We start from the raw sequence: 16843 nt of genomic DNA, 5'->3' as shown, positions 1-16843 counted from the left end.
TCACCATGTCTAGCTTTTCTTCACAATGGATTTTTAAATTAATTTTTTTTCCTCCGTAGGCATAAAAAAGTGTAACTCAGATGTATTAGTGTGTGCAGAGCTACACACGTGTTTTATCAGTCGAACTTTTCTATAACAGTTTCCCTCTGACCAACCAATCAGAGGACAAAAAAATGCGGACGCTATTCTGGGACAGCGAGCTGCCCTGTGAGGAGAATCTGAAATCTGATTGGTTAAAGAAACTGACACATTGCTAATAGAGACTGAAAGGCCAGCAGTACTGACTTTGAAGGCCCTGAGCAGATTAGATTGACATGGCAGGCTGAAATCTGATTGGACAAAAAATTAAACATACACCTACTGGAAGCAGTGCAGCCAAGAGAAACGCTACGATATGAAGAGAATATATATATATATATATATATATATATATATATATATATATATATATATATATATACACACACACACACACACACACACACACACACACACACAGTTATACTTGTAGGCATATATTTAGAATTACTTGCAAAGCAAAGACGTAGTCTGCAGCCTACGAAATTGACAGCACTTTAATCCAATGCCATCATAGATTTACAGACAACAGAGAGTTAGTAGGTGTGTTCTACTTCAAGTGGCACTACGCTGCTGATATATGGTATGACATCAGCGTGGAAAATTTTAAATGCACCCGAATTGCTAATGCCCGCATATGTTATAATCTGATCAGTCTGCGCTGTTGAGGGGGCACAGCATATTTGGGGAAGGCCGGTGCCACCCCATGCCCCCCCTTTAGACATGCACCTGGATGTGTGGCAGCGGCATTTAAATCTGCGAACCTCTTTGAATGTTTAAATGATTTATAATCACACTCTTGATATAAAAAAAAGAAGGAAGGGTTCCCATTTTGAGTCTGGTTCCTCTCAAGGCTCCTTCCTCATAACATCTAAGTTTTTCTTTGCTATGGTCTTCCCAGGCTGCTCATAAGGGATAAATAAACATCATTGACTTTAAATCTTATGTTCTGTAAAGCTGCTTTGAGACAATATCTGTTGTGAAAAGCGCTATAGAAATAAACTTGATCTTGGTTCATGGTGTGGTTCACCCAGAGCATGATTCAAGCTAGAACTGCCATTGCCTGTTAGTGGTATCTACTTATCACCAACATACAGTTCAGTGTCAGTTCAACAGAAAGCATTTAGAGAGGAATAAATAGTGGAAGGAACTCCTGACTCGAACTCACCACAACACCAAAATAATAATAGAAACATATATAACAAATCAAAGTACATTGCCTACTTAAATTATGTGAAGGCAAATACTTTTATACTTTTACTAAAGTCAAAGTTTTATATGAGCACTTTTACTGGAGTCATAATTTACTGAGTGAATCTCTACTTTAGCTCAAGTTTCTGCTTCATGTACTTAATCCACCACTGCTTAGGAGGTCATTCAGCAATCAATTTCCTGCACAAGTAGAATCCATATATTCATTATAGACCTGTAGTGTAAAGGTACAGGTGAAGACCAAATAATTCACAAACACTGAGGCTAAATCTCCACAAATCTGTCCACGAGTCACAGGATATTTTCTTCAGCGTTATTAAACCGGGTCATGGGGTAAGTCATATCTGACAGGACTGTGGTTCAGATTCTGTAGTAAATTTTTATTTAGATCTTCTAAAAACCACTATTAAAGTTCCACACTTGACTGAATGACCAAACCCTGCTAAGAAACATTTAAACCTCCGTGTGATGAGCAGATCAGTGTATGACTTTATGTGAGTAACAGACTCCTCCAGCAGGTGGCGCTTTACAATGAACACTACCTTACAACCACAACAAATGAAGAGGAGCTGCAGGACTTTTCCCCCATTTCTGAAGGTTTTTCTTTTAGATATAATCATCTTCAGCCGAAAAATCCTTCATAAAACATATTTATATAAAACCAAAAGGTTTTTATTGTGTTTATTTGACTGCGTTTCTCTTTAATCCCTGAGGTAAATTCAACCAGCTGAGCTGTTCTGCTAACAGTTAGAGGCTGAATCCCGAATCCCTTCTTCCTCCCTTCGAAGTGCACTACATTGGGAGAGATAGAGTGGTGTAGTCACCCTGTGTAGTTCACTACCTAGTGAAAGAGGAGAGATTTGGGATTGGGTCTCAGTAACCCTGGTGGAGCTGCTAACCCGTGAACACAGGGTATTTTATAAACTGGATTTATTTACTGATTTATTTTACACTTTACTACAGTTTTATTTAAAAGATACTATTAGGATATTTTATCTAATTAAAGCATGTAATATTCATTTACATTTTTATCCTGATGTGTGATTTAAAGCTCCTTTTGTAGAACATTTATGACCTTCTAATGGAGTCAGCAGAGGTCCAACCATGTTCCTGCAGAGAAGCTCCACATACTCCTGCTGCTGTCTCACAGGTAACAATTTCTACCTACACTGTATGCACACCAGTTTGTGGACACGTGATAATTAGATTGCTTTGTCTCTTCAACATCTCACTCCACATTTAGTCTCCATTCACAATAAATAATGAGCTCCACACTTCTGGGAAGATGTTTTACTCTATTTTGTGGAGATTCATTCAGCTACAAGGGTGTTAGTAAAGTCAGGTACTGATGTAGGTGAGGAGGTTCCTGGGGGGCAGTCAGTGTTCACATTCATCCCAAAGGTGTTCAATATGGATGGAGCTCTATAGCAGGAGATCTTCCACTCTAGCCATGGAAAGCAGATCTTCTTGGAGCTGGCTTTGTTCACAAAACCAGCTTTTTTTGTTGTCATGCTGGAACAGGTTTGGGTCTCTTAATTTCATGCTACTGCAACTAAAGAAATCCTAAACAATTGTGTGCCTCCAACTTTGTTGTCACAGTCTGGAGAAGATCCACATATGTCTGTAAAAGTCACGTGTCCCAATACTTTTTTACAGTTTAGAGTTGTTTTTTAATCTGTATAAATGTTCCTGAAGATCTAAACAATTATGACCTTCTTTATTCCTGGCTAGATCAGTTTGTAGAACATGAGACTCAGGGTCTGGGTTCAAGCCTCAGTGAAAAATTCGGATGGACATTCTCTTATGATGATGTAATGATAAATATTGATGTGTTGTAGTGATCAGTGTGATGAAATATTGAATGCTGACAATAAAAGTGAATAAAAAAGACCTTGTTTTTGTTTCATCTTATTGGTAGCTTCAGTTCTTCTTCCAGTCATGAGTTGTGTCTTCAGGGAATCATAAATAAATGCAAAGTGTCTTTGTTTACTTTTTTGGACATTTTAAAAATAACCATAACCATCTGCTACTCCATAAAGCCTGCGTGTAGCATCAGCATGTTGTAGCTATTACAATGGAAGGATCCCATAAAAATCACTTTTGAGATTTCCTCAGACACAATGACCAGAATTAAGCCTAGATTTTCTGTGCTGATTAATTATTACTCTGCCTAGGCTTGTAGTGATGCACAGCCTGAAACCTCTGCAGATACAGATGGAGGAACATCATGCTCTATGTGTCTCATCAACCACGTGGACCAACATAAACAAATAAAGAAGGAAGAACCTGAGGATGAAGGCTACATATGTAAGTCAGAAGGACATACAGTCTATTGTCACTGCTTATCCTGGTCATGATTATGATAGATTTAAAGCTTATCCTGGCAACACGGCTTCAAATCACTGACTTCCAGCTTTGGTGTGTTTTGTATGATTTTAAATTTAGATGGTGAAATATCAGGTGATGCAACACCAAACCCTGTGGGACACATCACCCCTGTGAAAGAACATAATTATGCCAAAAAGGAAGAACCTAAAAATGAAGACTATCTCTGTAAGACAGTATGGTGCATTCCTCTTTCTGTTCTTCAGAGGTTTACTTGACTTTAAATGTACTTGGTGGAATTTCAGGTGGAGAAACATCAGGCTCTGTGGACACTGTAGACCAACTGAGAGGATTTCATATCAAGCTTGTAAAAAAAGAAGAGTCTGAAGATGAAGACTTTCTCTGTACAAAAACAGAGTGGGGTTAAGTATCAGTGACAATGTTACACTTCTATACTTTTTATTTCTTTATATCTCATTGTAACGATAAGTGAGGCGAGTGTTTTATCTGCTTGAACCTTTGGTTCAAATCTTCAGCACACAAATTGATGGACTAGCTGATTTATCTTCCACCTCCAAGTAGGCCTTCTCATCATCTTGTGTTGTCAGCAAACTTGATAAGGGAGGTGGTTGGTCAGTAGTTAAGGCTCTGGGTTACTGATTGGAAGTTCAGGGGTCCAAGCCCTGGTAACTTCAGGCTGCCACTCTTGGGGCCCCTGAGAAAGGCGCTTATTTCTGTGTGCTCCAGGGGTGCTGAATTATAGCGGACCATACACTCTGACCCCAATGGTGGTCAAGTAGTAGTGGCCACATATTAATACATTTACAGTGAGTACAGCAGGGGGCTGAGGGCACAATCCCAGGGGGGCTTCCAATGCTGAGGATGTCTGCTCATCCATTCTGCTTGGAGTCATGGAAATTTCAGTAAGTCCTGGGTGTCAGGATCTGAGACTCAAGTTTCCTTCACCTACTTTACTGCTTTGCAGGGGTTGTGGAATGCAGACTTGTACTCATTGATGTTCTCTGTGGTGAGCCCCACATTATAGCCATTGCTGTTAGGTCTTGGAGCATTGGAAGGCAGGTTGGTACTGATGATGTGCCCTGGTTAGTGGAAGTCTGGTTAGTGAGCCCCGGTAACTCCAGGCTGCCTTTTATGGGGCCCCTGAGAAAGGCCCTAATTCCTGTGTGCTCCAGGGGTGCTGAAGTATAGGTAATTTGGAAGGCTGGTTGGTACCAATGATGTGCCTTTGTCTTCGTTAATACACATTTAAGTCTGCACTTGTCTGGTTGGTGACTGTATAGTATGGACTTGATGGTAGCCCTGTAGAATTGGCACAGGAGCCTCTTTGGCATATTGTGCTTTTCTCAGCTGGCAAATAAATGTCCTTCTGAGGCCTTGTCCACAAGGAATTTGAAAGAACCAGTGCCGAACACAGTGCAAGCTTGGATCATTAGAGCAGGCAGAGAACCACTGTCTTTTTTAATGTGCATTCTCCACTGTCTTGCTGTTGTTAAACTACAGGTGGTTTTCGATTGCACTAGAGGGAGACTTGGTCCACACATTATTGTCCTGCATGAGACCAGAGACTGAGTGGTCAACAGCTTTTTTGGATCTTGAACCATTGCTCAACAAAAGTTATTCGTGTAATAAAAGGAGAAGAGCAGAGAGGTGAGCATACACCCCTGAGGTCTCAGGAGATGAAGGTTGTTGGGTTTGGCTTAAAGAACTGGCAGAATCTTTGGTGAAGGAGGTTCAGAGAGGATTCACGCATGGGTTCCCATAGACATGAGGTGCTCCATGGTGCTTTTGTCTTTGGTAAAGAGTTGCAGGACTTTTGGAGAATGTGTTTCAGCTTCTCAAATAATATTTTATCTGTTCTGACCTATTTTGTCAATGTGTTTCTATTCTCAATTTTATTTATAATTTGATCCTGTACCTGGCCTTCACCATTTATAATCTGATTAAGCACGACACATGTTAATGCTAGGAGTGAATGGGACCATTGACCACCTGTTTTTTCTGTTTTCTGCTTTAATGCCTTCTTTTCATCTGTGCTTGATGTTTGATCTTGTAATTTAGAGTGCATAGACCCTCTATTGTAATACCTTTCATTTCACTCCTCCAGAAAAAGACAATGCCCAGCTACCAGTCTTCTCCTGCTTCTGGTGTTCACTTTCTTATCCATCTCAACAGTGCCTCCACAAGCACATCACAAGCTGCCACTCCAAGGAATATGAGAGATTGATAAATTCAGGAGAGACAATATATCAGAATGTTTTGCCATCAAGAAGCCCCAATATTGAGCAAGATATCTACCAGTGCTCACATTGTGAGAAGAGTTTTACTGGCCAGAAGAATCTCATCATACACCAGCGCATTCATACTGGAGAGAAAAGCCATCACTGTTCAGACTGTGGGAAAACCTTTGGCCATCCCAGTAATCTGAAATACCACCAACGCCTTCACTCACTAAAGAAACTCCATCACTGCTCAGAGTGTGGAAAGAAATTTAAGCGAAAAAGTCAGCTCCAGACTCACCAGCGCATTCACACAGGAGAGAAGCCGTATCAGTGCTCACAGTGTGGAAAATGTTTTGTCCAACAAAGTATACTCAAACAACACCAACGCATTCACACAGGAGAGAGGCCCTATCACTGTTCAGAGTGTGGGAAGAGTTTTATTCATCAAAGAGAGCTCCAAGCTCACCGATTTACTCACACTGGAGAAAAGCCTCATCACTGCTCACAGTGTGGGAAAACCTTTGTATATCACAGCAGTCTCCGACAACACCAACGCAATCACACAGGAGAGAAGCCCTATCACTGTTTAGAGTGTGGGAAGAGTTTTAATCATCAAAGAGCGCTCCAGGCTCACCAGGTTACTCACACTGGAGAAAAGCCTCATCACTGCTCACAGTGTGAGAAAAGTTTTGTACATCACAGCAGTCTCCGACAACACCAACACATTCACACAGGAGAAAAGCCCTTTCACTGTTCAGAGTGTGGGAAGAGTTTTATTCGGAAAAGCCATCTCAAGGCTCACCAACGCATTCACACTGGAGAGAAACCATATCACTGCTCAGACTGTGGAAAATCTTTTGGTCAACGCAATATTTTCAAACGGCACAAACAAGTTCACGTAGTAGATAAGCTGTTTCAGTGCTCACAGTGTGGGAAGGGTTTTGATTGCCAGAGAAATTTAAAAATGCACCAGGTCACTCACACTGGAGAAAAACCTTATCAGTGCTCACAGTGTGGGAAAACTTTTGCCCATGACAGCAGTCTCCAACGACACCAACGTGTTCACACAGGAGAGAGACGCTATCACTGTTCAGAGTGTGGGAAAAGTTTTATGCAGCAAAGTTATCTCCAGATTCACCAACGCATTCACACAGGAGTAAAGCCTCATCACTGTTCAGAATGTGGGAAGAGTTTTATTCATCAAAGTGATCTCCAGACTCACCAGCGCATTCACACAGGAGAGAAACCCTATCACTGTTTCCACTGTGAGAAGAGTTTCGCTCAGAGGAGTAATCTCGAACAGCACCAACGCATTCATACAGGAGAGAAACCGTATCACTGCTTCCACTGTGAGAAGAGTTTCGCCCAGCGGAGTAATCTTAAACGACACCAACGCATTCACACAGGAGAGAAGCCCCATCACTGTTCAGAATGTGGGAAGAGTTTTATTCATCAAAGTGATCTCCAGATTCACCAACGCATTCACACAAGAGTAAAGCCCCATCACTGTTCAGAATGTGGGAAGAGTTTTTTTCATCAAAGTGATCTCCAGATTCACCAACGCATTCACACAGGAGAGAAACCGTATCACTGCGTCCACTGTGAGAAGAGTTTCACCAGCGGAGTAATCTTAAACGACACCAACGCATTCACACAGGAGAGAAGCCCCATCACTGTTCAGAATGTGGGAAGAGTTTTATTCATCAAAGTGATCTCCAGATTCACCAACGCATTCACACAAGAGTAAAGCCCCATCACTGTTCAGAATGTGGGAAGAGTTTTTTTCATCAAAGTGATCTCCAGATTCACCAACGCATTCACACAGGAGAGAAACCGTATCACTGCGTCCACTGTGAGAAGAGTTTCGCCCAGCGGAGTAATCTCAAACGACACCAACGCGTTCATAAAGGGGAGAATCATCTTTTAGATTGTGGGAAGAGTTTTATTCAATAAATCTATCTCCAGACTCACCAGGTCATTTACACTGGAGATCAGGAACAATCAGGCCAACACTTTTTCACACTACTGTACACACACACACACACACACACACACACACACAGATCAGGCATAACATCATTAATAACATTGAGTGGTGAAGTGAATAACACTGGTATTCTCCTCATTGTGGCACCTGTTAACAGGTGGATAAAAGCGGCAAGTGAACATTTTTCCTTAAATTTCAAGTTCGAAGCAGGAAAAATGGGCAAATGTAAGGATTTGAGGGAGTTTGACAATTGACAGTGGTCAGTATCTATCAAAAAGGCTCCAAGAAAGGAACACTGGTGAACCAGCGGCAGGGTTGTGGCTGGCCGTGGTTTATTGATGCATGTTGGAAGCAAAGGCTGGCCCGTGTGGTCCGATCCAACAGACGAGAGCTCCTGTAGCTTAAATTGCTAATGAAGTTCATGCTGTTGATGCTTGACGGGTCTGGAGTGTTTGAGCAGAAAACGAGGGACCAACACAATATTTGGCAGGTGCTCATAATATTATTTCTGGTGGGTGTAAAAAAAAAAAAAACTGAGCAGGTGAAGGTTAAGGGCCTTATCGCTGTGCTGTGATTTGTTCTCACACGTTTCCAATCAGAAGTCTGCCTTATCCTTCTGAGCTTTCTCACTCAAACAACTTTCTTCAGCAGAATATTTCCGATTTCATATATTACAAGTTTTTTAATATATTGAAGGGCACACTGAATATTTGGACAGTGGTATGTTGGCAATGGTATGATGGTCCATCACAAGGATTTACAACGACGGCTCTGGAGCAACATGCCTCATTTCAGCCCCCTGCTGTGTCTCCCTGCAACCTGGACAAATTGACACGTAAATAAATGTTTTTTTAAACAGGTTTTTTATTTATTTATTTTTCTTCTTTTTTTTGTTGCACAGTGAACAGTGTTTCAAAGGGAACAACCCTCATTTTATTGTTTGAGGTAACCGACACTACTATCACTATTTGCCCTTGACTTGCATCTACTTGGTCTTGAGGTTCCTAATCAAAGGCTAACAACCCCGACCAGCTGGGGTGGTGCCCATGCACTCGCCCATTTAAATTATTTACCTGTTTTTCTGCTAAAGTTTGATATATAAGTTTTGTTTACATGCTTGAATTAAGGCAGTTTTGCCATGATGATAATTCTCGTCACCCCATGGCTCCAGTCTCCCACCACAATGCTTCACACCCACACCATACAAATAATTTGCAACCTTCTATAAAAATAATAATTGCAAAACTGCCTGAATTGAAGTATGCAGAAGATAAACTATAATAAACTTAATATAATATATTATAACGGCTCTGCTGGCAGGTTTGATATTTGGTGAAAAATTGGGCAACAACAAATCAAGTCAAACGTTGACTGACATTTCTGAAAAACAAAGAACATAGCATTTGCTGAGCACTACCTAGAGAGGAACACAAAATAGCTATTTTAGTGCTGCAGAAAGCTGAGCAACAGTTCTAGTTTTGTGGCAAATCAGGAGTTAATAACACAGAGAAAGTCTTTCACAGATGTATTATATATAAAAGGATTGTTTATTAAAATATCAGGGCATCTATTCTCAGATTAAACAATAAAAGTAAAATTGTTCAGAAAATTAGAACTATGCCTTTTTTTTGCTGTAAAAATAATGAGGCATCAAGCGCGGGGTTCTTTATTGTGAAATGAACAGGAACTGAGATTTAATGTTGACAAAACCTTCCAAAGTGATTCTTAATTTAAATTTAAAGAAAAGCCAAAACAAGAGTTCACTGGTAAACGTGAAAGTATAAAGTCAGCAGTGTGACACCACTCTCCTATCGCCATGCGGCATTTCTACATCTTGCCAGGGACAAAAATATATTCTTTGTTTTTTCTTCCGGCTGCTCCTGTAAGGGGTCTCCCCAGCAGATCTTCCGTCTCCATAACCCTTGTCCCCTATCCATAAACCTCTTTTTCTCCTTCCTGGTGGCTCCATCCTCAGCATTCTTCTACCGATATACTGCACAAGTCCCTCCTCTGCACATGTCCAAACCATCTCAATCACACCTCCCTCACCTTGTCTCCAAAACGTCCTACATGCGCTGTCCCTCTAATAAACTCATTTCTAATACTGTCCATCGTCATCACTCCCAATGAACATCTCAACATCTTCAGCTCTGCTACCTCCAGCTCCACCTCCTGTCTTTTACTCAATGCCTCTGTCTCTAATCCATACAACATCTCAGGTTTCACCACAGTCCTATAAACTTTCCCTTTCACTCTCACAGGTACTCTTCTATCACAATGTACTGGATCCACCACTGCTTAGGAGGTCATTTAGCAATCAATTTCCTGCATAAGTAGAATCCATATATTCATTATAGCACCTGAACTGTAAAGGTACAGGTGAAGACAAAAGAAATCACAAACACTAAGGCCAAATGTCCGGACGTCTGTCCACGAGTCACAGGACATTTTCTTCAGTGTATTTCAACAGGGTCATGCAGTAAGTCATATCTGACAGGACTGTGGTTCAGATTCCTGAGTAAGGTTGCACTGCAGCTTGTGATTTTAGACAATTTCTATTGTTTCCTCAGCTTTCACTTGTAACAATGGGGACAGGTTATTGTATTAAGACCCCTCTTAAAACCACCATTAAAGTTCCACACTTGACTGAAATGACCAAACACTGCTGAGAAACATAAAAACCTTGATGTGAGTAACAGACTCCAACAGCAGGTGGCGCTTAACCGTGTACACCACCTTAAACCCACAACAGATGAAGAGGAGCTGCAGGGCTTTTGCCCCTATTTCTGAAAGGATTTTCTTTTAGATATATTTATCTTCAGTCGGAATAAAATCTTCATAAATTATGTTTATTTAAAACAGAAGCTTTTTATTGTTTATTTGACTGCGTTTCTCTTTAATCTCTGAGGTAAATTCATCCAGCTGAGCTGTTGTACAGTTTGTGGCTGAATCCCGAATCCCTCCTTCCTCCCTTCGAAGTGCACTACATTAGGGAGAGATAGAGTGGTGTAGTCACCCTGTGTAGTTCACTACCTAGTGAAAGAGGAGAGATTTGGGATTGGGTCTCCCTGGTGGAGCTGCTAACCCGTAAACACAGGGTATTTTATAAACTGGATTTATTTACTGATTTATTTTACACTTTACTACAGTTTTATTTAATAGATACTATTGGGATATTTTATCTAATTAAAGCATGTAATGATTCATTTACATTTTTATCCTGATGTGTGATTTAAAGCTCCTTTTGTAGAACATTTATGACCTTCTAATGGAGTCAGCAGAGGTCCAACCATGTTCCTGCAGAGAAGCTCCACATACTCCTGCTGCTGCTGTCTCACAGGTAACACTTTCTACCTACACTGTATGCACACCAGTTTGTGGACATGTGATCATTAGATTGCTGTGTCTCTTCAACATCTCACTCCACATTTAGTCTCCATTCACTCTGATAATGAGCTCCACACTTCTGGGAAGATGTTTTACTCGATTTTGTGGAGATTCATTCAGTGACTCAACGTCCACGTGAAAAGTCATGTGGATGGACATTCTCTTATGATGATGTAATGATGAATATTGATGTGTTGTAGTGATCAGTGTGATGAAATATTGAATGCTGACAATAAAAGTGAATAAAAAGACCTTGTTTTTGTTTCATCTTCTTGGTACCTTTAGTTCTTCTTCCAGTCATGAGTTGTGTCTTCAGGGAATCTTATAAATAAATGCAAAGTGTCCTACTCCATAAAGTCTGAGTGTAGCATCAGCATGTAACTGCTATTACAATGGAAGGATCCCATAAAAATCACTTTTGAGATTTCCTCAAATGACCAGAATTAAGCCTTGATTTTCTGTGCTGATTAATTATTACTCTGCCTAGGCTTGTAGTGATGCACAGCCTGAAACCTCTGCAGATACAGATGGAGGAACATCATGCTCTATGTGTCTCATCAACCATGTGGACCAACATAAACAAATAAAGAAGGAAGAACCTGAGGATGAAGGCTACATATGTAAGTCAGAAGAACTTATAGTCCATTGTCACTGCTTATCCTGGTCATGATGATGGTGGATTTAAAGCTTATCCTTGCAACACGGCTGCAGATCACTGACTTCCAGCTTGGGTGTGTTTTGTATGATTTTAAATTTAGATGGTGAAAATTCAGGTGAAGCAACACCAGACCCTGTGGGACACATCACCCCTGTGGAAGAACAGAATTATGTCAAAAAGGAAGAACCTGAAAATGAAGATTATCTCTGTAAGACAGTATGGTGCATTCCTCTTTCTGTTCTTCAGAGGTTTACTTGATTTTAAATGTACTTGGTGGAATTTCAGGTGGAGAAACATCAGGCTCTGTGGACACTGTAGACCAACTGAGAGGATTTCATATCAAGCTTGTAAAAAAAGAAGAGTCTGAAGATGAAGACTTTCCTGTACAAAAACAGAGTGGGGTTAAGTATCAGTGACACTGTTACACTTCTATACTTTTTATTTCTTTATATCTCATTGTAAAGAAAAGTGAGGCGAATGTTTTATCTGCTTGAACCTTTGGTCCACATCTTCAGCACACAAATTGATTGATTAGCTGATTTATCTTCCACCTCCCAGTAGGCCTTCTCATCATCTTGTGTTGTCAGCAAACTTTATAAGGGAGGTGGTTGCTCAGTGGTTAAGGCTCTGGGTTACTGATTGGAAGGTCAGGGGTTCCAGCCCCAGTAACTCCAGGCTGCCACGCCTGGGTGCTGAATTATAGGTAACTTGAAGCATTGGCAGGCCAGTTGGTACCAATGATGTGCCTTTGTCTTTGTTAATACACGTTCAAGTCTGCACTTGTCTGTTTGGTGACTGAATAGTATGGACTTAATGGTAGCCCTGTAGAATTGGCACAGGAGCTCCTTTGGCATATTGTGCTTTTCTCAGCTGGCAAAGAAATGTTCTTCTGTGTCGTTGCTTACAAGGAATTTGGATCACAGATCTAATGCCTTCTTTTCATCTGTGCTGGATGTTTGATCTTGTAATTTAAAGTGCTTAGAAATTCAAACACCCTCCATTGTAATACTTTTATTTTTCTCCTCCAGAAAAAGACGATGTCCAGCTACCAGTCTTCACCTGCTTCTGGTGTTCACTTTCTTATACATCTCAACAGTGCCTCCACAAGCACATCAAAAGTTGCCACTCCAAGGAATATGAGAGACTTATAAATTCAGGAGAGACGATGTATCGGAGTGTTGTGCCATCAAGAAGCCCCAATATTGAGCAAGATGTCTACCAGTGCTTGCATTGTGAGAAGAGTTTTACTGGCCAGACGAATCTTAGAAGACACCAGCGCATTCACACAGGAGAGAAACGCCATCACTGCTCAGAGTGTGGGAAGAGTTTTAAGCGAAAAAGTCACCTCCGGACTCACCAGCGAGTTCACACAGGAGAAAAGTCATATCACTGTTCAGACTGTGGGAAGAGTTTTGGCCATTCCAGTAGTCTCAAACACCACCAACGCGTTCACACAGGAGAGAAGTCATATCACTGTTCAGAGTGTGGAAAAAGTTTTGGCCATCGCAGTAGTCTCAAACGACACCAGCGTGTTCACGTAGTAGAGAAGCCGTATCAGTGCTCACAGTGTGGGAAGAGTTTTAATTGCCAGACAAATTTCAAATTGCACCAGGTCACTCACACAAAAGAAAAGCCTCATCAGTGCTCACAGTGTGGAATGACTTTTGCCCGTCACAGCAGTCTCCAACGACACCAACGCATTCACACAGGAGAAAAGCCCTATCACTGTTCAGAGTGTGGGAAGAGTTTTATTCAGCAAAGTGATCTTCAGATTCACCAACGCATTCACACTGGAGAGAAACCGTATCACTGCTTTCACTGTGAGAAGAGTTTCGCCCAGAGGAGTAATCTCGAACAGCACCAACGCGTTCATACAGGAGAGAATCACCTTTCAGAGTGTGGGAAGAGTTTTATTCAATAAATCTATTTCAACTTACCAGGTCATTTAAAACAGATTTTTTAAGTCTATAATCTGAAACCTATCAAATGAAACAAATATATATAATATAAACACATACAGGTGCATCTCAATACATTAGAATATCATTAAAAAGTTGATTTATTTTACTAATTCAATACAAAAAGTGAAACTGGTATATTATATAGATTCATCACACACACACTGATATATTTCAAGTGTTTATTTATTTTAATTTTGATGATTTTCACTTGCAGCTAATGAAAACCCAAAATTCAGTATCTCAGAATTAGAACATTGTGAAAAAGTTGAATATTGGAGACTCGTGGTGTCTCACTCTAATCAGATGGGCTACAACTGACTCATTCCTCGTGTCAAACCACTCCTGAACCAGAGACAACATCAGAGGTGTCTCACCTGGGCAAAGGACAAAAAGGACTGGACTGTCGTCTTTTCAGATAAAAGGAAAGAAAATTTAGCATTTCATGTGGAAATCAGGGTCCCAGAGTCTGGAAGAAGAAGAGAAGAGGCACAGAATCCAAGCTGCTTGAGGTCCAGTGTAAAGTTTGCACAGTCAGTGGTGGTTTGGGGAGTCATGTGATCTGCTGGTGTTGGTCCACTGTGTTTTATTAAGTCCAAACTAAGCACAGCCATCCACCAGGAAGTTTTAGAGCACTTCATGCTTCCCTCTGCTGACCAACTTTATGGAGATGCTATTTTAATTTTCCAGCAGGATTTGGCACCTGCCCACACTGCCAAAAGCACCAAAAGTTGGTAAAATGACCATGGTGTTGGTGTGCTTGACTGGCCAGCAAACTCACCAGACCTGAACCCCATAGAGCAGACCTGGGCAAACTACGGCCCTTTGTAGGTCCTTGTCTGACCCACGTGAGGCCAATCATAAATTACAGGGATGCACCGAAAATTCGGCCACCGCAACTTTTCGGCCGAAATACCTAAATTCAATAAAAAAGTGCAGCCAGCACACGGTTATCTGGATAAGAGCAACATGTCTGCGGTGTGCGGAGATCGATTTGCAAAACATGCAATGCTGAAATTTCAAGAGGGGGTGTATCTGCAAAGAGTTTCTCCAAGTCGGGATGAATTTATCACCTGAAATCCAAACATCCCGATTGCCATTCTAAATATGAGAAGAACGCGGTGCAGAAAAGTCAATCCGAGCATGCGCACTCCGTCTGTAGCAGATGTTTTTGAAAAGGCAGGAAAGTGCTATGCCTTGGTGCCAAGGCAAAAGGCATAACACAAAAAATGATGGAATTCATTGCCTTAGATCAGTGGTCACCAGTGGATCGACGGGTTGATCTTTAAAACATTCCACGTGGATCCCGAAAATAATAATAATTAAAATATAATATTATTTATTACACGGCTCTTCTTAATGCTGTAGATTAGAACGTTCCATTCACTTGAATGGGCTTCCAAACGTTCCGCGGTCAATTATTTTCCTTTAACAGACTATGAATGGTAACAAATAAATAACAATAATTTATAATTATAAATAAAACACTTTAGTAATTGATTTATTCTTTGAATTACAATGCATTGATTTTAGTGAGGTTAGTACACACTCATAGCCATAAATGCAATGGTTCTAATAATTTACATAATATTTTCTTTCGGTGTTTTCGGTTTTGGCCTTGGTTTCCTAATTTTTGGTTTTTGGTTTCGGCCAAGAATTTTCATTTCGGTGCATCCCTAAAATATTATCGTTGGTGTGGCCCTCTGACACAATTCAGGTTTCTCATGTGGCCCCTTCTAAAAATTAATTGCCCACCCCTGCCATAGAGAATCTCTGGCGTATTGTAAAGAGAAAAATGAAAACAAAGAAATCAAAAAAATGCAACTGAGCTAAAGGCCACTGTTAAAGAACCCTGGGCTTCCATACCACCTGAGCAGTGCCACAGACTGATCACCTCCATGCCATGCCCAATTCAGGCAGTAATTAAAGCAAAAGGAGACCTGACCAAGTATTGAATACAGATACAGCAAATGAACAAACTTTCCAGAAGGCCAACAATTCACTCAAAATGTTTTTATGATTGGTCTTATGAAGTATTTAAATTTTTTTTTAATTAATTAATAGAAATAAACACTTAAAATATATCAGTGTGTGTGATTAATCTATATAATGAGTTTCACTTTTTGTATTTAATTACTAAAATAAATCAACTTTTTAATGATATTTAAATTTATTGAGATGCACCTGTATACAAAGTCAGGCACAGCAGCAATAATTCAAGGTTTCTTCAAGATAAAACCATGTCAACGACTGGCAGATGCAGTACAGTGCAGTTGAGAACAATTATTGTCTGTTTAATGCGTTTTATTTATAAAAAGAGAGATGTGTTGTCCAGGCACTTGTGCAGTGTCATTTTTATGTCACACTTGTGTTGGGGAACATGACTTTTCTCATGGGCTTCCCTGTGCCACCCCATTTAAAAAATCCAAAAATTGCCCCTGTAGGCAGGTGGTCATAATGTTCAATTCAATTCATTTTTATTTATGAGCAAACTTCCTGAGATGCATAAGGAAGAAGGAGGAGATGATAGCATCCAAATATCCCAGTTCACCAAACACTCTATATCCATGATCCCTCCAGATCTGCTCCTACCTCACAAACACCTACTGACTAAAGACTTGAACACTGAGACTGTGTCTGAGTCCCGATCACTGATTGGAAGCTTTTCCATAACTGTGGTGTTTATAAGAGAAAGATCTGCCCCCTGCTGGAGTCTTCATTGGATCTAGTGAGGACTCTTGCTGCTGCATTCTGAACTAACTGAAGCTTATTTCTGCACTTACTCCAACACCCAGACAGTAAAGCGTTACAGTAGTCTAATCTAGATGTTACAAAAGCATCTACTAGTTTTTCTGCATCCTGTAACAACATCATATTTCTAATTTTAGCAATATTTCTAAGGTAAAAGAAGGAGATCCTGGTGATATTATTCACGTGAGCCTCAAAGGAAAGACTCGGGTCAATAATCACACCAAGGTCTTTGACTGCTGTACACACT

The 16843-nt window shown here is 40.5% G+C and overlaps 2 protein-coding genes across 16 annotated transcripts; both read left to right on the top strand.

Moving 5' to 3' along the window:
* The first annotated feature begins 2089 nt into the window (after positions 1-2089).
* On the top strand, positions 2090-8703 carry LOC124376605 (zinc finger protein 345-like). The gene is given in 7 exon segments (XM_046835776.1): positions 2090-2202; positions 2342-2440; positions 3465-3597; positions 3736-3843; positions 3921-4037; positions 5741-7468; positions 7471-8703. Coding segments are annotated over 6 exon segments (2493 nt in total). The 5' UTR covers positions 2090-2202; positions 2342-2371; the 3' UTR covers positions 7809-8703.
* LOC124376621 (zinc finger protein 239-like) lies at positions 2144-13823 on the top strand. Of its 15 annotated transcripts, none has more exons than XM_046835818.1 (6): positions 2151-2202; positions 11093-11182; positions 11717-11849; positions 11988-12095; positions 12173-12288; positions 12916-13823. In XM_046835818.1, the coding sequence occupies exon 6, from the start codon at positions 13053-13055 to the stop codon at positions 13806-13808; it is 756 nt and encodes a 251-aa protein (XP_046691774.1). In that variant the 5' UTR covers positions 2151-2202; positions 11093-11182; positions 11717-11849; positions 11988-12095; positions 12173-12288; positions 12916-13052; the 3' UTR covers positions 13809-13823. The 15 variants fall into 15 exon arrangements, with proteins under 15 accessions (XP_046691768.1, XP_046691774.1, XP_046691766.1 ...); XM_046835815.1 differs by having other exon boundaries at positions 2163-2202; positions 11081-11182; XM_046835823.1 differs by lacking the exon at positions 2151-2202 and adding an exon at positions 10038-10750 and having other exon boundaries at positions 12916-13052.
* The last annotated feature ends 3020 nt before the right edge of the window (positions 13824-16843 follow it).

Source organism: Silurus meridionalis, chromosome 23 (assembly GCF_014805685.1).
Source record: "Silurus meridionalis isolate SWU-2019-XX chromosome 23, ASM1480568v1, whole genome shotgun sequence".
NCBI classification, from domain to species: Eukaryota; Metazoa; Chordata; class Actinopteri; order Siluriformes; family Siluridae; genus Silurus; species Silurus meridionalis.
Note: the sequence above shows the minus strand (reverse complement) of the source record. Positions and strands in the feature narration are given on the sequence as shown.

Excerpts from the sequence above, each read along its gene's own strand:
- LOC124376621 (XM_046835812.1), top strand. The coding sequence starts at position 11,134 with ATGTTCCTGCAGAGAAGCTCCACATACTCCTGCTGCTGCTGTCTCACA. Across the intron at positions 11,183-12,915 it reads CTGCTGCTGCTGTCTCACAG|AAAAAGACGATGTCCAGCTA; the intron begins GTAACACTTTCT and ends TTTCTCCTCCAG.